Source organism: Pollicipes pollicipes, unplaced genomic scaffold (assembly GCF_011947565.3).
Source record: "Pollicipes pollicipes isolate AB1234 unplaced genomic scaffold, Ppol_2.1 Scaffold_1608;HRSCAF=1887_pilon_pilon_pilon, whole genome shotgun sequence".
Taxonomy (NCBI): Eukaryota; Metazoa; Arthropoda; class Thecostraca; order Pollicipedomorpha; family Pollicipedidae; genus Pollicipes; species Pollicipes pollicipes.
In genome coordinates, this window is record NW_023595963.1 from 992 (window position 1) to 27,091 (window position 26,100).

The window sequence follows — 26,100 nt, forward strand, 5'->3', positions numbered from 1 at the left end:
CCTCTGCGGGCAGGATTCATTTTCTCTGGGAAAACGCATGACAAATTCTGCCCCTCCCCCTAAAAATATGTGGCACCGCTCCTGGTCATAGACGCACCATCAGCGGGTGATGATTACTGTGCTTTGATTGCGTTATAACACTTAAACTGAACTTGTAAACGAAAAAAAAAACTTGACCGTTTTAAAGATGTCCGCGCGCTACACAGCCATTTCGGACGTACTTGGTTCGGGTGCGCCGCTGATGTCGACATGTCGGATCCGACGAGACTGCCACCAGCCGTTACCACGCGCGAAGACGTCCGTCAGGTCAGCTGCCTGACTTATGACGGAATGACATGGCTGCGGGCGCCGTGCTGGTCGTGATCCGGTCTCGCCGCTGCGGTGAGCCCGTCGGCTCGCGGCGCCGACGTCCGGACGACCAGCGCCTGACGCTGGCGGCTGCCGTGCGTCGTAAAATTATGGGAAGATTTAAGGCACCAGTGTAGGCATGCTTAGGCCAATGACGGCGTTAGTGGCCAAGTGTCTGGTCCAAGGACGGCCCCAATGCTCGTGCGCCTGACTCCATGACGGCGGGACTGGCCGGGTGACTTCCAGCGAGACTGGCGCTCGTGTTGTCTGTCGAAGGAGCCAGTGTGACGCGTTGGCGCTCAGCAATAGAGTCTATGCGCCTACGTGTCTGCTGTTTCATCGAAATAACCGTAATACGTATGCATTGGCGCCACTAGAGTCCAACACCCACTAAACTAACCCCTTTTTCCCGTTAATCTGAAACATGGCCGGATTTCTGAGTGTTATTTTGAGCATGGAGTAAGCTATCCCAAGGCCTTTCTCCCGGTCGACGTCCGCGTACCGGCCGCGTAGTCCAATGACCGAGCCATAGCATCTGTATGCGTGCTGCAGGTGCGGAGGCCGTTCGCAGATGTGGGGTCAAATGGACAGAGCTCTGTGTCTTCTTCAATGATGGAATAAGTACGCCGGTGTGTCTGATCCAGTGTTATAGCCAACATACAGCTGTGTGTCTACTCCAGCGGCGGTGTCTGTGTGCCCGCGTGTCTAGTCCAGCGATAGGACCAATACACACCGGCCTCTATACCGGGACAGAGCCTGATACCGTGCACCTGACACGGAACCTGCACCTGCTTCTATATACCTGATACTGGGCCTGTGCCTGATACCATATACCTGATATCAACCAGCACCCGATGCCGTACATGGACCTGATGCTGTACCTCATACCGTATCCGCACCTAATATCGTATCTGATAACGTACCTGTACCTGATGCTGTACCTGTATCTCATACCGTACATGATTATGTACCTGCACTTGATACCATACCCACACCTTGATACCATACCATACTTGTACCGATACCACACCTCTATATAATACCATACCTGTGCCTGGTACCGCACCTGTACCTAACCTGTACCTGATACCATACATATTCCCAATATCGTGTCTGTGCCTGATACCGTGCCTGAGCCTGACGCTGCACCTGATACGTGTACCGTTACGGAGCATGAACCAGTTTACATGAATGTCTAATCTAATGACAGCCTGTGAACCTGAGCTTCCAGTCAAACGACAGTGGTGTTGACATTTGCCTATAGGCTATTAACGAACTGGAACCATCTTTACGTCGACGTTAGCGACAAAGCATGCATCATTATATACGTACACCTTAGCCTCTGGTCTCGCTGCATAGATGCTTTTGTGTGGTTGTAGCCACATACTGTACGCCTCTGTGTTTGGTTCTTGACAAAGCCGGCATGCCTGTGTCAGGTCCGGTGACAGAGCCGGCGTGATTGTTTGTCGTGACGTTCGCCCAGCGGCGTGGTTAGTGTACCTGTGTATGTGGTCCATCGACAGAGCCAGCTTACCTGTGTGTCTCGTCCATCGGCGGGAGGCTTACGGCGGGTGCGTGCACGTCTGGTCCAGTCACATGATTAGCATGCCTGCGTATTGTGTGTGTATTTGTGCGTATTCTCCGGTGATAAAGTCAATGATGTATCGTATGCCGTGCGTTGGAAACGTCAGCATGTCAGCGCTCCGCTGTCTACCCCGGTAGCAAGGCTAGACTACCGCTGGATGTCTGGAACAGCAGTGAAGTTGGTCCATCCGTGCGTCTTGTCCAGTGACGGAGACTGCATAAATCCGCGTCTGGTCTAGCGGCAGCATATATGCTTAAATCCCTGAGGGAATGGCAGTGCCTGTATTCCTGCATGACTACTAGCACTGAGCGCCCGGTTCCCAGCCCGTGTGCCCTGCTGACGGCATCAAAGCCGAGCAGTGGAGGTCACTGACACGGTCACGAGCAGGACACTCACAGAACGGAGGAGCGGTCTTAACTGCGAACTGGCAACCCACTTGTTATGGCTTGATTTCCGATTCTTGGACATCGCTGTAGCAAAATCGGTGTGCTCTGTGGCGCATGTTGGGATGATATTGGTCATGCTTGAGCACTGGTCTGGTGTGCTCAGGAAAGGCCATTCGAAGTTGTGTGTTTAAGGTTCACTCGACCATTGCTCAAAGGAGAACAATGCCATCAGAATGCATGGTCTGTTTGATAAGATTTGGACCTCACTTCGGTATTGTTCGAAAACCCGGAAATAAAACAGATCAACCTGACGACAAAGGAAACGAAATGGCGTTGCTGGTTTGCATGGCATATGGCCGCTCGATAAGGATGAACACTGCTGCGCAGAGCATGTTCTGGGAAAGCTATACATTTGAAAGCATGCTTTTGCTGCTTGAAATGTGGGGCAAGCCGCTTCTGACGTTTTCTCGGCCAATTTTATCCTCCGCGCATTTTCGTTTCTTCATGGCGCCACTAATAGACAACAACGGTCACGAACAAGTCACCAAATGACCCAGCGCGATGGAGCGTTTCTCTGCCAGTGACCTGGTCAGCCGGCCGGACAGACAGGCGAGCGGCCGCGCTGCGGCCGGCGGCAGCACTCGGACGCGCCGCCGGCGCCGGCCCGGCGGCCGAAATCTCGGGCGGCGCCATCCGCAGAACTCCCGCTCTTTCTCACGTTTATCAACCCGCAATGGGCCGAATCAGGGTTGAATAGACGGTTTACGCAAGGCGGACAGCCCGCCACTGTGGTTTTCACCCGAACTCGTTGACGGGCGGCGGCGGCGGCGGCGGCGGCGGCGGCAGCGGCGGCGGCGGCGGCCGGGTACCGGGAGCGGCCGGCCACCTGGTCCGGCGCGCGTCCCCGGCCGCTAGGCGGCGGGGCCGGCGGCGACGGAGCCGACAGCCGGCAGCCGGTGACCAGGTGTGCCGCCGCCGCCGCCACTCGGGGTCCACCCGCCGCCCGCCGCCGCCGCCGCCGCCGCCGTCACTCGGGGTACACCCGCCGCCGCCGCCGCCGCCGCCGCTGCCCACCCACCAACGCATGGAAAGGTGGGTGTCGCGCCCGGGTTGGCCCGGGTAGGTGGGACGACACGGGTCGTGTCCGTTGCGTCATCTGTATGAGACTGATATCGAGATTTGTGTTTTAAAATGTTAATTGGGCTCAATCATTTTGCCCGTGCATACCATTCGCGCACAGTTTATCAGTGTGAATAAAATTTGAAGCTGCAAGTAAATGAACAGCTGCTGTGAGAATCCCAGCATGCAACCGACGAGTGAATCGAATGACAGGGGAGGCTTCGTTAGCATTTGACAAGTTGCAATGCTCTGAAAGTTGCAGAGCCGTATCTACCACGAACGGTTCTTTTAGCTGGTTTCAGCACGGCGAGCAGGAAAGTCGGTGGGATCATGGCATGATTGCTTGCTTTATTGCTGCCAACCTACACGATGTAGTGTCTGGGTGTGGCACGGAACACTTATACGCTGCTATGAGTCTACAAAGATGTTCTCCGTCCTCGATTTCAGGATGTTTAATATGACGTATCCACGCACGTACGCTGAAGTATATTTACATAGCGGATAGTTGACAAATTGCAATACTGACATTTCAAGAAGCGCAGAGCATTTCAGATGCATTAGTTTTCTGAGAAGAAGGCAGGTGGTATAAGCTTTGGTATATTGCAGTGCAGTTTTAGTTGGTAATGTCTCACGTTGGAGAAGTGCTGGTAATCGACTGCAATTAAATGCCACCCCAAACATATTCAGAAGGTTAAAGCACCATTGGTGCCTGTGGCACGCGTTAATAGGTGGCATACTTTTGCAGTAGATTTCATCATTGCACCAGATGCAGTGACAAGGACCGAACAGTTTTAGCCACTAATTGCCGTTCATCCAGGCTAAGGCGACCAGCAATAGCCCTTTCATCGCACTTGTCACGCACTGTAACTGACATTATATTTGGTATCAATCCAACCGCGTGAGCTAGAAGACAACATCGGCTGCAAGGCGCGCCATGGAGGATACCTTTCATCATCGAAGCCAGACCGAAGCCACTGGCCTAAACATCAGCTGGCGGGAAGGCCTCAAAGCGCTCGCACGGATGTCGGACACGCTGCTTTCAGTCTCTTTATCATTCAAAGGTCTGGCGCTGGAATCTGCTTTTTGTCCCCCTATCATCCAAGGGTCTGGAACTGGGATCTGCTCTCTGTCTCCCTGTCATTCGAGGGTCAGGCGCCGGGATCTGCTTTCTGTCCCCTATTATCCAAGGGTCTGGAACCAGGCAATGCTCTCTGTCTCCCTTTCATCCAAGGGTCTGGCGCTGGAATCTGCTTTCTGTCCCCGTAGTCATCCAAGGGTCTGGCGCCGGGATCTGGTCTCTGTCTCCCTATCTTCCAAGGGTCTGGCGCCGGGATCTGCTCTCTGTCTCTCTATCATCCAAGGGTCAGGCGCCGGGTTCTGCTCTCTGTCTCCCTATCATCCCAGGGTCTGGCGCCGGGATCCATTATCGCCGCTGGATCAGAGTGCCTGGCTCAAAGGGATTCAGTAACTGCAAGACTGCTTAGTCTGTCTGTCGGTGTTTGTACCCCTATTCATTCAGTAAATGCAAGACTGCTCAGTCTGTCTGTCGGTGTTTGTACTCCCTATTCATTCAGTAAATGCAAGACTGCTCAGTCTGTCTGTCGGTGTTTGTACCCCCTATTCATTCAGTAACTGCAAGACTGCTCAGTCTGTCTGTCGGTGTTTGTACCCCTATTCATTCAGTAAATGCAAGACTGCTCAGTCTGTCTGTCAGGTGTTTGTACTCCTATTCATTCAGTAAATGCAAGACTGCTCAGTCTGTCTCTCGGTGTCTGTGCCCCTATTCATTCATCCTGGCATCGGGCCGCATGTCCTCCATAAACCCATTGGTTTTCTTTCGTTTGTCCTTATCCGGCCGTCCGGCAGTGTCGGCTCCTGCTGGCCCGCCCGTCAATCAGCCCAGCCGCACCCATCTATCGCTCTATTTACCCAAGAGTCATCCTATTCACCACGTACCGCTCTATTCATCCACGTGTGCGCCAGCCTGGCCACGAGTCAGCGCAGCGCTGGCAGGCCCATCTCGCCTTCTTTGGAGGACGGGCAGTGCTCGTGGTGAGGTCTCCAACATGAAGGGGCCTGCTGAGGCGAAAGGGGCGTTCATTTCATTGCGGTCTCGCTTGCGCATACAACTGCTTTGTGGTGGCGTGCATAGTTACGCATATATATGCCTGGTAATGCCGACAATTCATGATTTGTTGTGCTGAGAGTCATCTGTCACTCGCCGCAAGCCAAGGTGACCCGACCATTGAAGATGGTTGTGGGAGCTAAAGAAAACACGTGTCATATCCCACAATATCAGAACAAGGCTTGCGCCCAATGCTTGCAGTCATCCATTACGTCCGCGGTACTGATCCTTGACTTACTGGGACTTCCTCTCGAGCGGTGTGGGCGCCCGCTCATCCGCGACAGAGGCTTCTAAATATGGAAGGTCTCCTACTCGTCTGAAAGGGACCTCCCACCATGACAATACCCGTCATGACCTAACTTAGGTCTTAGGTCTTAGGTCCTAACTTAGGTCTTAGGAGGTCGCCGGGCGTACCACATATCTCAATCATCCAGCATGTGCACAGCGCAGTCGGCGGGGGCCCTCTCTCGACCATGACAGAGTGTCCTGCCGCCCCTCGGGGCTCCGTCATTCGAGATGCTCACCTCACTGGGGTCTCCAGAGTCCAATAATGAAATAGACAATGCTTATGTAAATAGGCTTTGTTCATGACAGAGTCTCCCTGAAAATTAGAGGGCCTCCCGTTAGTCGGAGCGGGCCTCCTATCAAAGAGCGGTCCGAAACCACCCAGTTCACCCATACGACTAACCAGTCTGCTGCACGGGCCTCGAGCAGCCTGTTAGTGATTCCATGGACCTCCTGCCGTACCCTGGCCGTCGATCATTTGAGGTCCTTTACATTATTGGGGCCTCTCCTCATTCATGATGCGGTTTACCTGCATCAGGTCCACTCCCGACCACACCGCTGCTTTCATAACCGGGGCCTCCTCTCGATCGTTACTTCATCACGTTGTTTGCATGGTACGTCTCCGCGCCAACAGCGTGGTATTTTTAATGTACAGTGACAGCCATATCATTTTTGTATGGCTTAAGTTACATTCGTAACCTAGTTCGCGTTTTAAGAAATTTCGTAATCCTTCAGTGTAGTCAAAACACGCAACACAATACTTGCTTATTGTTGTTTTACGGAATAAGACCACTTATTAATGTTGCTGACGGGAAAATTGTCGGGCCTTTTGGCCACGTCTGTTGTGACAATGTATGTATTACGTTTCGCAAGCCCTACTTGGCTTTCTCACAGGCTGAAAGCTGGTCTTGTAATCAGAAGACCCCAGCTCAAACTCCAGCAATTCGAAGGAGACAAATTTGGTTGTGACGCTTAATGGCTAAAATTCGACTGCTGGCGGCCCTTCTCAGCACTCAGCAGCACTTGAAGATACCAGAGAATTGACGAGCCAAAACGTTGTGAACATACTAACACACCAAACGAAAACGATAGCCTGGACAATTATGCCATCGGTACTTGCTAACCGCCATGGAAACGACACATGCGCCAAACATTTTCTTGTATTCCAGAGATTTGTTTTAGGCTTCATTGCCAGAAGATAAAGGACAGTTGTTACCAAACTGGTAATTGACATCAGATTGATGTCGGATCAGATCACAATGACATCAGATCGGTTGATTGATGAGTGCTGATTCAAGCCTCAAATTTTAACCGCCTTCGCCACTTTCATAGGCGGATCCTGGGGAGGGGGGGGGGGGAGCACGGGGCAATGGCCGCCAAAAAAAGCTCAGAGTATGTTTTGGCCCCCTAAAACATTACCAGAACTTCATAAAAGTTTCGATCTACTTACCGTATGTTTTAACTGTTTTGTTTTAAGTTCCGTTTAGGATTCAAAAGCATTTTGGTGCTTGAATGGTGTCCCTACTAGGTGCTCACGAGAGGCACCATTCGCTGGACCTCGGATCCCACACCAGCCAGCTGGCGACGAACGGTTGCCCCCCCCCCCCCAAAAAAAAAAACCCCAGGCTAGATCTGCCCTGGCCACTTTCAACTACCTCTGCAAACATATCAATATTCGCGTCACTCGATGTCACTTGGGTGGTCACGATTTGTAATTTGTGTGGTAGTCATCGCCTTTATTTTGAGCGATTTATTATAGATAAGCTCAGTAACGTAGACACATTTTTGCGGTTTTGCCGCACAAAACTTTTCCGTTGCGTGCGGCAATTTTGTCCCGGAGTTTGGTGGTAGTTAGTAGAATAATTTAACTTATTTCACCACATACCCTAGCTGATAGACAAGATTGAGCGCGTTTCAGGTATCTACATGCCGTGAATAGCCGTCGAGTGCTGTACCCGCTAAGAAACCTTCACCGTATAAAATATTAGGGACCAAAAACGTAGAATACTATGACCTAAATCCAGAACTTTTTGGGGGGAGGACCAAATGCGAGGTTATCTTACCACTTCTAATGCATTCATCAAGTTGCCAAAACACCCAGACTCATATTCAGATCGATATTGTACGGCAACGAACATTCAGTGTACCTGAAAACCTGTACACCGATGTGACGTGGTTTCCTGACCGCATCGAGCACAAAAACTAGGACCGGTGCGCAATTTCCCTTCGGTCCTATGCTTCTATCACTGATGAACCGATCAGCGGAGTTGTACCTGCAGCTGTAAGGTCATGGCATTCAGAACAGACCCTTTCGATTTTCGCGAAAAAAAACTCGTGTGAGAGATAGATATTGATCTTCTCAGTACGATGAGCACAAAAACTGGCCCGCCAAGACCTGCTACGAGACCCGTGGCCTGTCAAAGGCGCCAATATCTGTCTGGATATGAATCTGGATCTGCCGCCGGCTTGACGAACCCATGTCGAGTGGTCACCTCTTGACAAAATTCTGGATCAGCCCTTGTGTCAGTGGCAGTGGCAGATACATGCACCTGTACTCGTCCCGCTAATGTGGTGATTGTGCTGTGCATGACGGTGAAGAATAATAAACAAAATAACGCGAAGTTTGTTCCTCGACGGCAATGTGTCATTTTGACGGGTGCGCGCAAAGCAGCGAACTTCCACCAAACTGAAAATGTGTCTTCTTCTCACCGAAAAGCGATTCTTAGGTAAGCGAAGGGAACAAAAACTTCTGAAAGTTATCCTCAGTTTGATGAAACGGAACTCCAACCAGCCTCCATGTTTCTGAAACATTCTGTCCAGAAATTGATATCGATTTTGAATGTGGAAAATGTTAGATGATTTACATCAAATTTGGGGTGAGGGCGCCACCTTTCCGTCTAAAAGGGTGTGTGTGGGGGAGGGGGGGGAACAAGCCACCCCTCCTGCTCCCTCCTCCAGTGTGCCATATTCCCGTGCGTATGGTTGTTACGAAACACTCCCCCGACCTCTTCCTGTACAGTGCTGTAACGAAGGGAGGTAAGTCGTTCTGGCTGTAGATTGTTCATCAGCGCATGAAAAGAGGAAACTCAACATCTAGGAAGAATTAATTATTCCTGACCACACACCAGCACTAAAAATGCAAATGAATTAAACCTTCGAATTATCTACATGAAACAATGTTGCAAATACCACACAGACAATAATCATGACGCTGACAAACCAAGCGATGGACGGGTCAGAGAAACTGACATGAGGTAGTGTGATTTACTTTTTTGAATGCATAGGTCTCGTTGTTTGATGTCCATGGTGTATTCTGAGTGGCTGCAGTACCATCTGTTTTCGCCAAGCCAAAGCGGTAGCGTACGCTTTCAAATGAAAAACACATATTGTTGTTTGCATGGCCGTGTTTTACGGTCTGATTTTAAGTGTGTCAGTTGCCGACATGATCTGAGGAACCATGCATTACTTTTGAGAATGAATAGACGAGAGCAGTGGTGGCTTTTACAAGGGACGGCAGAGCAAAGTGTCCCTCCCCCATCTTTTCACGGCGGAAGCAAACCTAGCTTTTGCCTCCTCCCTGTCCGACGATTTCTGGAAGTCCAGAAGGGCCCTCAAATATCGCATCACCGAAACAAATGCAGAGGACCCGTCTCGGTTCCTCTGCATTTGGTTTGAAAATCTTGAGCTCAGAATTAAATCTTGTAGTGTTTGGAAGTGGCCTGTTGGCCTGTCTTGGGCTGGAAAAGGCCCATTTCAAAACAAGAAATCATCCATATTTGTTTCAGACACGGGAAAGGCCCATTTCCCTTTTTGCGGTCCGGAAAGGGCCGTCCCTGATCAGGAAAGGCCCATCATAAACTAAGAAAGAACCAGTCTCATGGCTGGAAAGGGCCCATGTCAAGCTCAGAGATGGCCCTCGTAGGTCTGGGAAGAGTCTATCACATGTTCAGAAACAACACGTATCATTTCAAGTCAGGTGGTGACCAATTTTAAACTGCTTAAGTTAGCATCTCAGGTGTGGAAAGGCCCATTTCACCTTCCAGGCCTGTGAAGGGTTTACCTCTAATCTGGAAAGAGACCATCGTAGGCCCAGAAAAAGACCGTCTCAGGCCCGGAAGGGGCCATGGAAGGCTCAGCAAGGCCCCTATGTTTGGGAAGTGTCCATTATAGACTAAGAGAGGGCTTCTCAATTCCGTTAGGTCCCATACTAAACTGGGGCAGTAATCACCTTAGGCCCGGGAAGGCCTGTCTCAGGTTTGTTAAGTCCTGTCATGGCTTGAAAAGGGCCGTATCTGAATCTACGATGGGCCCTTTCTAGATCGAGGGCTCCTTCCTGAGCCTATGATGGCCTCTTCTCGCACATTAGAGTAAAGAAGGGCCCGTCACAGCTCTAGAAAGGGACCATTGCACGACGGGAAACGACGACGCAAGTCTTGGCTTGAAAATGACCAATCCCTGATCAGTAAGAGGCCCACCGTAGGCTCATGAAGAACCCTATTAAGGGGCCCTTTATAAGGCCATATGTTTGGAAAGGGCCCATCGTAGGTCCAGAAGACGCAATTAGCTCGGGGAAGATTTCTCGTCCTGGTCAAAGGCCCTGACCGCTTTTTATGCATGGCCATCTTCTGACCATGTATCAAATATACCAAAGTACTCGGTCAGGCCCAAAGGCCATCGGGATATGGACAGGGTAATCTGAAGAGGGTCAGGGACCCTTGATGTATCCATGGGCCATTTCAAAGCCAGAGGTCCCAACTGACCTTGAGCAACCGAAGGGGCCCTGGCTTCTAATAAGCCTCCATGTACACTGGGCCCCCGGCAATGGCGCAACCAGGATTTCGTCCGGGAAGGATGAAATCGGTGAAGGGTTAGAGCGCAGGCGGGGGAGCACAGGGACTACACGCCCCCTAAGCTCCCGATATGTCCTCCGGAGCACTGAGGATCATCGGTCCGGGGCCCGATTGGAGGGTCCCAAATGCCGGCCGGGGATCTGACCGACTTCGGCACGTGAGGCCCCACACCCAAATGTCAGGCCTCCTGCGCCCATCTCATCGCCTGGGACGATGAGGATTTCTGCTTCGGTCAGGGACCAAGGATATCATACAATCCGTTCTTTGTCGGTCTGGGCCCTGGGGGCACATTTCTCCAGGCAAGAGCACGAACGAGGATCATGACTGTCACTAAATGCCTGTTATGTTGGTAGGGGTGTCTGAAAAAATGTTGGCCACCCTGCGTCGGCCAGTCTTTAATTTGTAAGGGGCAAATCCATTCCATAAATGGCATGCAATCTTCTGCTTCCACCCTGTCTACCCGACACCGCCACCAATAGCCCGTCAGCTGGGGTAAAGGCCCCAGAGACAGCCCTGTTTGCAGTACCCTGTCCCAGTCCCGGGGCCGGGCCAGCACCCTCCCGACACCTCGGACCAGTCCGGGGGCCGGGCCAGCACCCTCCCGACACTTCGGACCAGTCCGGGGGCCGGGCCAGCACCCTCCCGACACCTCGGACCAGTCCGGGGGCCGGGCCAGCACCCTCCCGACACCTCGGACCAGTCCGGGGGCCGGGCCAGCACCCTCCCGACACCTCGGACCAGTCCGGGGGCCGGGCCAGCACCCTCCCGACACTTGGACCAGTCCGGGGGCCGGGCCAGCACCCTCCCGACACCTCGGACCAGTCCGGGGGCCGGGCCAGCACCCTCCCGACACCTCGGACCAGTCCGGGGGCCGGGCCAGCACCCTCCCGACACCTCGGACCAGTCCGAGGGCCGGGCCAGTACCCTCCCGACACCTCGAACCAGTCCGGGGACCGGGCCGGTACCCTCTCGACACCCGGGACCAGTCCGGAGGCCGGGCCGGACCGGATCTCGGCACCCCGGACCAGTCCGGGGGCCCGGGCTGGTGCTCTCTCGGCACTGCCGCGTCCGGCACCACAACTGAAGCCGGAAGCTCTGCTCTAACAATGTATCACCACCGCAGATGGAGTTCTTTTAGCATGATAAGTGCGGAGAAATACTCCTATACCCGGTCAGATTCCGCGAGCTATTCCCCACAGTCACAGCTGCCGTAGCCGCGATACAGTCCCGTTAGGTTCCCATCATGATTCGCGGTCAGTTCGCTACATCTGTTTTATCGTTTTTCGTCCGAACGCAAAAATGCAAGTGGCCTATATCCGAGGCAAAATTTCGGTGTTTGAAGGTAGTTTATATGAAGCCATGTTTTTGATCGGCCGTGTCGTTCAAATGCCCGTCAGTCACAATTCCTTAAAACGGCCCGTGCCTGTTGGGAAATACTGTCCTTTACCATTGGAACACGGTGCCAGATGCTATTCTGTCCCACTGGGCCATGGGGGACGGCTGTCGTGCTATCTGCCACTGCTACTGATACCGCTATGCCATCGACTGACGGCGGGAGATGCCGCCCACCACCACAGGAACACAGTGGAATAGGATCGTCCCAGATCGCCGAGCCACAGTGAGAGGCATAGCCTTTCCCTGGACCACGGCGGGCGCCACTGTCTCGTACGAATTGACGACGGTGGCAGACACCACTCAAGCGCCGCGCCACTGGACCACGGTGGGAAATGCTTTTCTGTTTGGCTGCAATTGTCTCGCATCACTGGACCTAAGCGGGAAACACTGTCCTGTGTCGGTAACGCTGGACCACGGTGGGGAGGGCGGGGGGGGGGGGGGGGTATGTACTGGGCCGATGGACCTCAGCGGAAGCCTGCCTGACTTACCTTTTGCTGCTGAAGGGCAGCGTAGAAGGCTCATGATGAAGCTGCTTGAACAATATGTGTGCAACTTGTGGAAACGTTCGAAATTATCAGCTAAAAGCTGATTTACTGCTGAAATGTTTGACCCGAGTCGGAACTGACACATGTTTTCGTAACCAGCCATGAGAGACTCGCCCGGTTTGCAACCGGCTCGTTTTTTATTATGACGCTTATTGCTCGTAGCACAGCGTAGCGGCTATTCGTCGCTACCTTACCGAGCTGTTAAACGGAAAACCTAAAATTGCAACGGTTGATTTGGCCGCTGGGCACGCGAGCGTGAGAATGCAGCTTTTCTTGGAAGTCGTCTGGCCCTGAGCATCGTGGGACCCTTTGGGGAGGTGCCGCCGTTGTCGGCAGATTCGCACTGGTCTGTCCGGCCGTTGTACAGACCAGCGGTTGCGGCTTTCGTTGGACTTAATTCAGTCATTTTATTGATGATGATACCTTAATTTGCGCTCTGTAGTCACGGCACATCAAATGATTGTGATGGCGGCGTCAGGATCACAATGGGACCGGTGCAAGCGGAGCCCGCAGAATTGACTGCGTCAGCTGCGTTCCATTGGATGCTTTTCTTGCACGGCCGCCTGCCAATCGCCAGCTTATAGATCTGGAACGGCGATGGGTCGAGATCGATGAGATGTCGCTCCCCCTTGCTTTGTGGGTGCGCCGTTAATCACATTTGCCCATCTGTTACAATGCCACCCTGGATCCGGTCACTGCAGTCTAAATCAGCCACGGAATGTACCGACTGTTGTCGTCTGGGGACATCTGTGGCTTCTCTCAGTTCTTCATCACGGCCGGAATGCTTCACGTTACGTCATGATCACTGCGGAAGACATGTCCCGCCGCCTTCTGAGATAAACCCTCATGTTCTGACGTCATTGCACCAGGAAAAATGTACCAGGTGTGCCTGGCTCCGCTCCTGTGCTTTGTGCCACCTGCCTGCCTCATTACGCTACAAATGCCGGGGCGATATCCTCATGGTCTCTGCATCCGTCCGAGGACAATAGCATCCGTCTTTTGAGAATGCTGTACTGGAAGTCGAGGCGGTCGGTGGTGCGGATTGTGTTTACGTCGATGTGTTTGTGGCTTCCCTTGCGCTAAGTCATAGCGAATGCAACCGGTTGGCAATGATTCGGTCTGGTCATGATGGTGTCTGCCGGTGATGGTCGTGTCTGTTATGTTGGTTTATGTCTGTGTCGAGCGTGATCCCTTGCACCGGGTGTGGTGCGATGCTACAGCCCTGTAGTAAAGGTCCGTGATCTGCTTACGCAACAATGACGCATCACAAGTAGCGAATGTGAGGAGGGGGAAGTGGCGACCACACCTGGGTGTTGGACGTGGACTGCAGTGAGGAGCGGGACTGGAGTCGAATGACAAGTGCAGCCCGACTGAGACGACCTGGACTGGGATCACCAGGACACACACGACACACCTAGACCAGAGTCACCAAGCTAAGCAGCTATCTCTGGTGTCGAGCGGCCGCCATGAACATGCCGGCAACGCGGTGGCGCCGACGGCTCTGACGGCCTGCCCGCTGGCGGCGGGCGCCGCTGCCGGCCGCCTGCCGCACCATGCCGAGGCCGCGGCGGGTGGTGGGAGGCAGCGGCGCCCGTGAGCGGCAGGCGCGCCCGCTAATCGGGTGGTTTATGAAGAATGTCCCAGCGCGAGGCGCGGCGGCCGGCCAGCCGCCGGACAGCAGTCAGACAGCATTGTGGCCGCGCCCGTGGACGGACCGGACCGGACCGACGCAGGGCGAGGCAGGCCGGCGTGGACGGAGTTGACCTGCGTCCGGTGTCAGGCGACGTCGGGCGCCCGACCCGCTACGGTCAAATCCGTAGGGGTGGCGCCTGGCAGGGCGGACCGCACCCGAGCGAACTGCATTAGTGCTGTTGGGGGATGATATAGCCCCTGTTCTTGTGTTCGATGTTAGTTATGCAGCTAAGCGGCCGTTCGTCACGTGCGCTCGCCGTTGCCAGGTACGTACTGACCTTCCGACCACGCCCCTAGTTAGGTCGGTTGCTAGGTGTCAGGTTAATCCCTGGGGGCGTGTTCAGGGGCGCAGACAGGGTTTTCTTACAAGAGGGTCCAAGAGCCCAGTGAGTACGCGTCGAGCCAATTTTCAACTATCTGTCGGAAGCCATCTATGCCGAAAAACGAAAAATCCGGGCCTAGAGAGGGGCCCGGGCCTCCAGCCCCTCGCTTGGCTGCGTCCACTGACCATATCTGGAGACTCTTCCCTCGATGAGCATGCGCCGGAAGTCGGGTGCCAGATGTGTCTACCGGAGGTCGGATGCCAGATGTGTCTACCGGAAGTCGGGTGCCAGATGCATCTACCGGAGGTCGGGTGCCAGATGTGTCTACCGGAGGTCGGGTGCCAGATGTGTCTACGGGAGGTCGGGTGCCAGATGTGCCTGCCGGAGGTCGGGTGCCAGATGCGTTTACCGGAGGTCGGGTGCCAGATGTGTCTACGGGAGGTCGGGTGCCAGATGTGTCTACCGGAGGTCGGATGCCAGATGTGTCTACGGGAGGTCGGGTGCCAGATGCGTCCGCCGGAGGGCGGTTTCCAGATGCGTCTACGGGAGATCGGATGCCAGATGTGTCTACGGGAGGTCGGGTGCCAGATGCGTCCGCCGGAGGGCGGTTTCCAGATGCGTCTACCGTAGGTCGGGTGCCAGACGCATCCCCTTTATGAACGTTTTCTACACAACACGTGTTAGAGTAGCCGGAGTAGACTTCTCGAGACCGCTCGAGATCTGTCTCGAGAGAAACTAGATTTGATGCTGATGATCCCTTCTAATCGCCACATTTTTTTGGCATAATGCCGATAAAAATTACCTGCTGGTAATTCCAATCATGACCTTGCAGGAGGGAGACGGAATTTCCTCACAGTTAAGGGCGAGGCAGAGCCCAATGAGAATATATGATGCCGATTTTTAACTTCCTGTCAGCAGCTTTTCATGATGAAAAGGGAGCAAATGTGGTTCAAAGCGAAACCCCTTGACCGCGCGTGTGTGCCTTTGGGCTCACCTGAAGTGTGGTTGGCAGAGCATACTATTACCTATGGTAATAGTGATTGGTATCCAGCATACCTATGACAATATTCAAGGGTAGAAATGACGTCAGAAGAAAAGAACATTGATGATTTGCACAGCAGGCGACGGAAGCCATTCAGCGAGAAGTCCTTTTTGGAAGCTTGAACACGTGCGTCGCTACACGACGTACTATGTCGCTGGTAACATGCTCGCTTTATAACACGACCTTGCGGCGAACTGGACGTCCAAGTGGACAATGTTTCCAGAGCCAAAGTGCTCTTCGGAAAGTCACTGCTCTAAACACCACAAGGGAGGAATAAAAGACATGGAATGACGCCAGGGCCTCGCCAACCGAAACCTTCTGTCAAAAAGGCTTTGCTAGAAGGCTTTGATTGTGGGATGGGGTCGTAAGTATCTATATAAGCCATGTGATGATGTTTATTGTTACATATGGTTCCCCTAATATGCGTATTTCAAGCTCTCATCTTTGCGCTCATGCCGTTTAATGCAAAAAGCATTTGAGAAAAGCAGTGTTTTGCAAACATTACATACAACTCACGTTGGTAAAAACAGATAAAACGGAAAGTGTTGCTTCCATAGTGATGAGCCGGGAGTTTATCAGCGGCTCATCAGGGCGGCTAATTCAGCTATAAATGCTGAGCTGTGCAGGGGGACTTCGAGAAAACCGGTACCGTGGGCAAAATCCGGACCGTTTCATGTGTCCATCAGTAAACGGTTCAACAGGTACAAGGCGCCTTTTACTTACGTTATCTCATTGTCATTGATCTTGCCCACGGACGTTTTCCGTGCAACATTGCATGACGAACTTCACCCGCGCCGACGGGCTCAACATGACCTTGTGGTCTCAAAAATGACGAGGAAGCCGAATGAGGCCATTGAACGGAAATCTTTAAAACAACAACACTGAACTGCTGCTCAGACGCTGCGATTCATCTAATCTTGTTAAAACGCCATTGAAGATGTGGCGAGAAACTAATGATTGTATGGAAGTGATGTGCGTCTTACGTCGATGATATCAATGGAATTCCGGATCCGCCATTTCGCTAGGCGGATCGGCTTGTTAGGCGACTTTAGATTTCTTATCAAATCACCGCACTGGCAGTCACGAACACTTCTCTAACCCAGGGAATCTGTCAGACCACACCTGTGGCTGGCATCGGTTACTAACCCTATAACCATGTTTTGGCTCTAACATATTACCTCAATCGACGGTCATTGATTATATTAGAGACCTCCATGGAGCCGGCTGCTTGTCATGCTATCAAGCTGGTGGCGCTTAAGCCTCATAGCTTAAGACTTGACAGACTTGACCAGACTTGTAATTATTTGGTGTCGGCGTGACTAGACTCGTGACGAAATAATCGGGATCGATACGCTTGGATGCTCAATTGCGTATCGTAAGGCCTTTTTCCACAACGTCCTACCTTCACGAGGCTTATGAGGGCCTACAGATGGCCTACGTTCCGAAGGCCTGTAATCAAGAGACCTACGTTCAGAAGGCTAACTTTCCTGAGATCGACGTTCAGAAGGCCTGTTTGCACAGCACTTGTGTTAAGAAGGCCCGCTCCCAGAAACCATGTGTCTAATAAGCTTGCTCACATGAGACTTGTGTTCAGAACGCCTCCTGTACAAGCCTATGCTCTGAAGGCTTCCTAGGGGCGCACCGCACTCGTCCACCTAAGGGATGGGGGGGGGGGGGGGGGGGGGTGGGAGGGGCGGGTGCGACGCACCCCATTTAATCCTCTCAGGCTTCTGAAACTACGCCCATGCCCTTACATGGTAGTACATGCCTTGAAAAACCTCGGCTTCTGCCATCTTCTGACCTCGTAGCCTTTGCGCAGATGGTCTCCTCTAATCAGAGGGGTCAAGAAAGCAGGCTTCTTGAGCACAAGCCCAGTGAAAGCATTTCCTCTGTGTGTAAACACAGTGTATCTGGACGTAGGCCTTATACCACATGCCTGGCAGCAAGAGACTTGAACAATCTTCTGACCATACTTTTGGGTATAGTTTTTTGGGCTTTTAGGTTTTTCTGATTGTAGGCTTTCTGAATGAATATTTCGTGAAAATAGACCCTGTGGAGAAAGGCCTCATGAATGCATGTCTTTGACCCAAGGACCTTTCCAAAAATGGATCCCTCAATGTAAGCCTTCTGAAGAGGTCTTTTGAAGACGTTCCTGAAAAACAAGCCCTTTCAAACTGGACCTATTGAAAAGGGTCTCTTAAGAATATAATTTAAGGAAGTTGGCGTTCTGTAAGTATACCTTCAAAACATAGGCTGTCTGGAGAAAAGCCTTCCGGAAATAGGTTTTCTGAACATCAACCTTCTATATAAGGGCCTTCTGAAAGTAGGGCTGCGCGCTCGCAGTGCCCGCGGCTGGGCTCAGTGGCAAGCCGTGAGACCGCGCCGCTACAACGGCTGGCTGCAATAGCAATCACAATGGTGGGGAGGGCCGATGGCGCTGCTGCGGTCTTCATGGACGCGTGAAGCTGCTGAAGCCATTAGAGTCACCCGTGCCAGATCGCTTCTGGCTGCTGGCCGAGCGGGGTGGTGTGAGCAGACGGGCGCCGACGGCGTGAGTGAGCGGCGCCAGCAGCGTGAGCGGGCGGGCGCCAGCGGCGTGAGCGGGCGGCGCCGGCGGTGTGGAGCGGGCCGGCGCCGGCGGTGTGAGCTGCGGCGCCGGCGGTGTGAGCGGGCGGCGCCAGCGGCGTGAGCGGGCGGCGCCGGCGGTGTGAGCGGGCGGCGCCGGCGGTGTGAGCGGGCGGCGCCGGCAGCATGAGCGGGCGGCGCCGGCGGTGTGAGCGGGCGGCGCCGGGCAGCATGAGCGGACAGCGCCGGTGGCCCGGCCGCTCGCGGCCCGCTGCAGCGGCACCGCGCTCAGGCCGACAGACAGTTACGCCCGCAGCTGTGGGCACGCAGACCCCAGCCCTCCAATTTAATGGTCTGCTGACGGGGACAGTCTGTTTACGATAGGTGTACAGGGAGGGGTGGGCAGGGGCGCCGGCGGTTCCGGGTGCGGGCGTGTGGGGAAGGGCGCTGCCCGCAGCGAACGATCGAAGTTCACCGGGTCCAGAGTGGCCAGAGTGGCATGCGGAGGATCGCAATAGGATTTATTCGTGGTGGTTCGTATCTTTCCAAAACTCCTTTTTCAAATAGCGAGCTCTTTTGAAGCTGGGCATGACTGCATATCTAAGTCACTCGCGATGATATATATATATATATATATATACACATATATATATATATATATATATATATATATATATATATATATGTGTGTGTGTGTGTGTGTGTATGTGTGTGTGTGTGTGTGTATATGTATTTCACACTCATTTAGCCCCCACCTATACGTAAGCTTGCTGAATTATGATGCCTCCAGATGAAAACAATCATGCGTCTTCTCGAGGCGACCTATCAGGAGCATAGCACCATTAAGTGGCGAGGATTCGCCAAGTGTGTGGACGGCTGCCAGTGTCGCTGTCCAGTGTCCATTGTCACCTTGTGCTGAGGACAACGTAGCTGTCTGTGGACGCCTGTCAGTGTCGCTGTCCAGCGTCCAATGTCGCCATGTGCTGAGGACGACGTAGCTGTCTGTGGACGCCTGTCAGTGTCGCTGTCCAGTGTCCATCGTCACCATGTCGGCCCCGCTGTCGGCAGGCGGTGAGGACTGCCTGTGTGAGCACCGACCCGCTGTCGGCAAGCGGTGAGGACTGCCTGTGTGAGCACCGACCCGCTGTCGGCAGGCGGTGAGGACTGTCTGTGTGAGCACCGACACGCTGTCGGCAGACGGTGAGGACTGTCTGTGTGGGCACCGACCCGCTGTCGGCAGGCGGTGAGGACTGTCTGTGTGAGCACCGACCCGCTGTCGGCAGGCGGCGAGGATTGTCTGTATGAGCACCGACCCGCCGTCGGCAGGGGGTGAGGACTGTCTGTGTGAGCACCGACCCGCTGTCGGCAGGCGGTGAGGATGCGCGGCTGCAGCTGGCTTGGGACGGGCGCCGCCCTCCTGCTGGCCAGCGTCGCGACCCCTGGTGCCGGCGCCGACCTGCTGCAGCAGTTGTCGCGCGCCCACTTCGACTTCACGCTCAGCCTCTATTCGGCGCTGGCCGACGACACCGCCAGCCGACAGCAGGACTTGCTCGTCTCGCCGTACTCAGTGTTCTCACTGCTGTCGATGCTGTTCCTGGGCGTCGGCGCCGAGTCGCCATCGGCGGCGCAGCTACGCGATGTGCTGCACTTCCAGAACATCAGCTACTCCCATGTGCAGCGCGCCTTCCAGCAGGCGGCACAGGTGATGCGACACCCCTACTACGAGGATCGCTTCCTGGAGGAGATGGCGCTGCTGCTGGCGCACGACGTGAACGTGTCAGACTTCTACTCGCGCGCGCTGGACGAGTTCTACCGGCGGACAGTGGTCGCGGTGGACTTCGGCAAGCCAGAGGTCAGGCTCGGGCTGCGCCAGTGGCTACTGAACAGCACCGAAGACCATCCAACGCCCCGCTGACGCCCGGCTGCCCGAGCGACCGGTGCTGCTGATGATGTCGAAGGTCCACTTCCATGGACAGTGGATGCAGCCGTTCAACGCCTCCATGACCTTTGACAAGGGTCTTTTCTTCCACGAAGGCTCTCAAAGGTGAGGTAAGCATCATGAGCATGAGGAACAGACGCACACACATGATGGATTTTTTAGCACATACATTTTCAGCAATGCAATGGGGCTACCGTCATCGTTTGGCCTTACACTATCAGTTTTCAGCAATGCAGAGCCGATAAATTTTGACGGCATGAACCATTCCCAGTCGAAACGTGAAATGTCTGCTTAATTGGCTGTGGAGCACGTTTGTTGCCAGTTATTACAAAAAGCAAGTGTAGAACAGAACGTAAGCACAATTAAATATTACAGGGTTGCCATAGTCGGCATAAACTTTGCTCTTCATTGCGGGCCTCAGCTTCTTGCTAGTACCCGGACTAGGTTTGGCTGTAGAAGGCGGGCTATTTAGCAGGCATAAGTGTTTCAAGCGGATTTTCAGTGACGTATTTTAGAGAATACAATGCTACAACACTACAGTGCTTTGCCTCCGTCCAATCCCAACTTTAACTGAAGCCATTGCTGCGTTTCTACTCCGGCGTGCTTGCAGGCTGCATGTTTGGCACAGTGTTCGAGTTCTTTGGGCGTGATGACGGGGTGCTGCTGGCTGTGATGGTGAGCGGTTGTACCATCGCCTGTTGGCCCCACCACGACCCCACTGTAGCCGCGCGTGCTCACTCAGGTGGCTTCCAGTCACCCCGGGGCCTGATGCGATAGAGCTTGTCCAAGAGCCGTACATCCAACGCTAGAGGGAATTGCGCATTTCACTTTCGTGATCATGTTCGTCAGGCCTTGTCAAGCGTTCAAACGTGTCGCCTGCTGCGTAGCCGGACATTGCAGATGAACCAATGCACTAAATAAAGTCTCCATTTCACGGTGTCTGTAACAGGTGCACAGCCGCAGCCGCGAGGAGCTGCCAGCGTGGCGACCGAGGGGTGTGACCGGACTCGTCCGCGCCAGCAGGATGGAGGTGCCCGTGATGACGGGACGGTTCCGGCTGCCGATCGGCTACAGTCACGACCTGGAGGCGCGCGTGCTGGAACTGCCGCTCCAGGAGCGTCGTCTCTCCATCTTCATCCTCCTGCCAGACGCGCTGGAAGACGGTCTGCACCGGCTCGAGACCAACCTGACCACGGACAACCTGCGCGCCATGCTCTCCACGCTGAAGGTACGGGCGGCTGCTGTGGGTGGCCGGCACCTCGCGCGCCATGCTCTCCACGCTGAGGATGCGGGCGGCTGCTGTGGGTGGCCGGCGCCTCGCGCGCCATGTCCTCCACGCTGAGGGTGGAGGACATGAGGACTGAGGGCTGAGGGTGGCCGGCGCCTCGCGTGCCATGCTCCCCACGCTAAGGACACGACGGCTGTACAATGTCAGCGCCTCGCGCTGAGAGCAGGACGGCAGCAAGGGCGCCGCCGCCTTCTTCCGCTGCATGGAGAGCCTTTACAAGGGTAAGCGGCCACCTTGTACGTTACAATCCGTCGGGCATAAAGTGCCGTAATGATTACGATTTTGAGGCGCGTTACACTGTGAGCCCCCGATAATGAGCTCGCCATACGAACTTTTTGGAAGGTGGGCACTGGCAGAGATGTGGGCATCGCCGATCAGCCTCCGACGCAATGGGAAGGTCCATGTTGAAGGTGGCCCTCAATGCATTACAGTTTTGGGTTTGCCTACAAATGCTTCCAAGAAACGTCGAAGATGATAAAGTTCGTTGTACTTGCTTGTATGAAAAGCCGTTTGTAACTTCTCCAAAATAAAGGTAAGTAAAATTTTTGCGAATGAATATGAAACGCAACCAAGGCGTCCTTAATGGTTTGTTCCGCATTTGCATGCGGTTTTGAACTGACAGCCATTTTCGAGATCATTCCCTGCAGTTCAGTTATGCTCTTTTTAAGGCTTTAAATTCTCTCTTTTCTGAGCTAGGCGCACGCGAATCTGTGCAGACTTTTTCGCGCCACCTATTTGGAGGACACCCAAAGGTTCATTGCGCCAAGGAGACATCGGACGTATTCCGCATCCTCAACGGCAAAACTGTATTCAAGGTCAAGAAAAATATCACCATTGGCTCATTCGTCAAGTCAGCACGAATCGCTGCATTTCTGAACGTAAGTCAGCGTTCAGCCAGTTAAGCGGGTGAAATTCAGGTCTCGATCACGAAGCGTAGCTTTATGATACATAATACGAGCAATTGAGCAGTCTTACTATGTAGTTATGACGGACCTGAAATTGGGCATTAAATAACGTCAAGGATAGCGCCGTAACCAAGCATGCAAATGCAAGTAAAAAAAACAACACAAAATCACGAACAAAAATACAAGGACACCATGGGAAAGGGCCAGAACCTGGGCACAGATCGATTGTCAGGCTTGTCACGCGCGCACAAATTAACAAGCTACCTTGCAGTAAGTTGAATACCAGTGAGTCAGCCCTGACACGGCCAGTCTGGTTGCGACTCTGACGTCATAAAAGCGTTCTGTGCCGTTATCAAAGAATGACGTATTGAGGCGCGTACTGAAACAGTGAAATTGTATTATATAAAGCAATCTTAAGCACTTGAAACTATGTTTATAGTTTCAAGTGAGCCTTTTCCAACTGTCATATTTCTCCGTCATATTTCTCTATCATATCTGATACTTGCTTCAATCTTTTCTAACGTGGACCAATCTCTCAAGGCCTACAATTTGAGCGCAATACTAGCATCCATATAGTTTTATAAAGTCCTATCCATACGCTTGCATTATCGCATTGTATTGCGTTCTAAGTGGCCAACGCACTCTATAATACCAACCATCGCATTGCACTGTATTAATACATTGCATTATTACAGCGGTGCATTGTAGTAATACACTACTACATGACTTTGCATTGTTCTACGTGCCGGTGCGTCCGCTCTCACTGGTGGCTATTAACGGACGCATCTGCTCTCACTGGTGGCTATTAACGCCAAAATAAGACGACGATTGGGAGGGGAAAGACGAGGGAATGCATAATGAGGGCTGACGGCTGCAAATACTAGGTGCGAGTCTAGGTACTAGGTTTGATCTGCCGTGCAATATCCCTCAGATACTGATCCTCACGTCCCTGTCCCTCTCCCCCGATGAGGGCAGGGACAGGGCAGAAGAGCTCTGAAGGACAGGACAGGCCCCCTCTCTCGGACATGACACGATCTCCTACCCCTTCTTGGCTTTCCATCTGATGAGATCAGTACCTGGTTGATACTTTCTGTCGCTTATGACGTCCTTTTAGAAATCAATGGTGTCTTCTATCCATCCAAATGGGGATCTCCTGTAGCATAACGGTTTTAAACCGGCCAACTTTTCTGTATGACTAAGCTGATTACAGTCTAAGTCGTTACCTGTTCTCGGTTTTTGTGGGCCTCCTGCACTATCTTAGCTTTTAATCACTTGAAATCCTAATATCATTAAGGCCTTCTCTTAATCATGATAGGAGTTTACCGCAATACGATTACTTCCGACTGCACCCAATCCTTCAATAACTGGATCCTATCCTCTGTCACTGTATGCCGTTGCCACCCATGACCACAGCTCATGGCCGTACCGCCGCGCGCCGACCACGTTCGTCATATCCATCACGTCTTTTGAGGGGTTTCCCAGTATTTCAGTACAGACAGAAGGCTGAAGGTTCTCTCATGCTGTCTGACAGCGGGGAGAGCGACTGTCCACCCAGTCCACCCGGCAGAGCAGCCCCTGGGCGACATGCGGTCTTCACTAGCCACACACGGCCAGGCTACCAACGAACTTTGACATTGACCTGGTGGCTGCCGGGCCGGCCATGACCTGCCCCATCACACAGGGCTCCAGCTGACGGAGCGGCCGTGCCGCAGGACGAGACGGTGCACGTGAAGCTGCCACGCTTCCGGCTGGCCTGCTCTGGTCACCTGCGGCGCGTGCTGATGGCGCAGGGCCTGACGCACGTGTTCGACCCGAGGACGGCCGCCATGACCGGCATCAACGCTGACGGCCGGGTGCACCTCAGCGACCTGCTCTTCTCGTGAGACCCGCCCCGCGGACTCACGCACGCGCCTGCACGCCGACAAGGCCCCGTGTCCGACAGTCGCGATCTTTTTCTATCTCAACTAGCTTGTATAATGTACATATATATATATATATATATATATATATATCTATATATATATATATATATATATATTCGTCTTTATAGATAGACTCCTAGCCTTCTTTCGGACCACCGCGCACGTTAACGTTGCTCGCGAATAATGGCGCAACTATGGAAGCTTTTCTACGTCCTATACTATGGTTATTTCTTGCTATGTCACGATAACAATGTTCTTGTTTTCATTTGAAATTGTAGGAAGTCGGCTGATGGCAGTTTTACGCTTCATTACTGCGCAATGTTAGCTTCATTTTATGATGTGCTAGCGAATGTCGCCGCATAACATTTAACCTTTTGGATACGTCCTTCAGCCATTTCGAAATGCACTTCTACGGCTGTAGGAATACTTCCCTGCCAGCACTAAAAGCCATAATGGGTTTGCGATGAGTGCTTGCACTTCCTAAGCCGTCCGTTGGAAAAGAGCTTGTTTGTGTGACTGAGTCGACTAAGCTCAACCAAGGAGGGGCCCAAATTGGCCTGGCATGTGCTGCCCCACTTCGGAGTCATTTGGGTCACTCTGTTACTACACTGTTGTGGCAAATGAACACTGGGAGCCGAGCGTATTTGATGCATATGTGTTGACGTTACACAATAATTAACTGAGCCATGCTCCGCCTGGGTCGGCAGGGCCAGTGTGGTGGTGGACGAGTCCGGCGGGGTCCCGCCGTCGCCGGGGCCCGGCCGGCCGTCTCCCACGGACGGTCGCCGGCGCGCGCTCACCGACAAGTACTTCGAGGTGGACCACCCGTTCGTGTTCCTCGTCTGGGACTACTACTCGGCCATGGTGCTGCTGATGGGCCGCGTGGTGCACCCGGAGCCCATCCTCGACTGACCGCGCGGCCCGCAGTCGAGTGCGTCCCGGTGCGGTGGGGCGACCCGTGGTGGTCTGTTGGTGTGGCGTGCGGTCGCGCTTTGACGTAGTAATGTCACCCTACCGACCCAGACAAAACAGTTAACAGCCACCCTACCGACCCAGACAAAACCGCAAACGGTCACCCTACCGACCCAGACAAAACCGCAAACAGTCACCCTACCGACCCAGACAAAACAGCTAACAGTCACCCTACCGACCCAGACAAAACAGCTAACAGCCACCCTACCGACTCAGACAAAACAGCCAACAGTCACCCCACCGACCCAGACAAAACAGCTAACAGCCACCCTACCGACCCAGACAAAACGGATAACAGCCACCCCACAGACCCAGACAAAATAGCTAACAGCCACCCTACGGACCCAGACAAACAGCAAACAGTCGCCCTACCGACCCAGAAAAAAGCAGCTTACCGTTATCCAACCGACCCAACAGCGACGGCTGCAACTCATTCTACTGACCCAACCGAGACGACCTACAGCATCCCGATGACCCAGCCGCGACATTTGAGTCGTTTTACCTACCCCGCGTGTTACCGATCTGGCACGCTGCTGGAGTAAAAAGTACCAAACTATTAAGCGCATCAGACATTTTGCTGTACTTTGGTGTGACAATGACACCCTGGCAGTGTGGTGCAGTGTCATCTGACCTGGTAGAGTTGTCTTGTGGTTCCGCCGGTGCTGAGGACCGAACGGCGTGATTATTCAGGCGTCACGCCCCGCTGTTCCTACTGAGGTTACACCGCCCGGCGGTCCAGGTGGCGCCAGATGACCGCCACTAGAGGACTCTGCTGGCGTGGTGCGCGCCGGTCCACGGCGACCCGCAGGAACAA

At 53.5% G+C, this 26,100-nt stretch overlaps 1 protein-coding gene across 1 annotated transcript; it reads left to right on the top strand.

Annotated features, from left to right (window-relative positions):
• Nucleotides 1-335: 335 nt before the first annotated feature.
• LOC119095383 (leukocyte elastase inhibitor A) lies at nucleotides 336-25,226 on the top strand. The gene is made up of 8 exons (XM_037218233.1): nucleotides 336-443; nucleotides 19,415-19,417; nucleotides 19,630-19,632; nucleotides 19,726-20,112; nucleotides 20,192-20,304; nucleotides 21,223-21,427; nucleotides 24,105-24,245; nucleotides 25,122-25,226. Exons 1-8 carry the CDS (start codon nucleotides 336-338, stop codon nucleotides 25,224-25,226), a joined length of 1,065 nt encoding a protein of 354 aa, XP_037074128.1.
• Nucleotides 25,227-26,100: the final 874 nt, after the last annotated feature.

What these genes read in the sequence shown, in the direction of transcription:
- LOC119095383 (XM_037218233.1), top strand. Translation starts at nt 336, where the DNA reads ATGGCTGCGGGCGCCGTGCTGGTCGTGATCCGGTCTCGCCGCTGCGGT. An exon ending in TGGACTTCGGCAAGCCAGAG is followed by an intron (nt 20,113 to 20,191) that starts GTCAGGCTCGGG and finishes CGGCTGCCCGAG; the next exon opens with CGACCGGTGCTGCTGATGAT. An exon ending in GCATCAACGCTGACGGCCGG is followed by an intron (nt 24,246 to 25,121) that starts GTGCACCTCAGC and finishes CTCACCGACAAG; the next exon opens with TACTTCGAGGTGGACCACCC.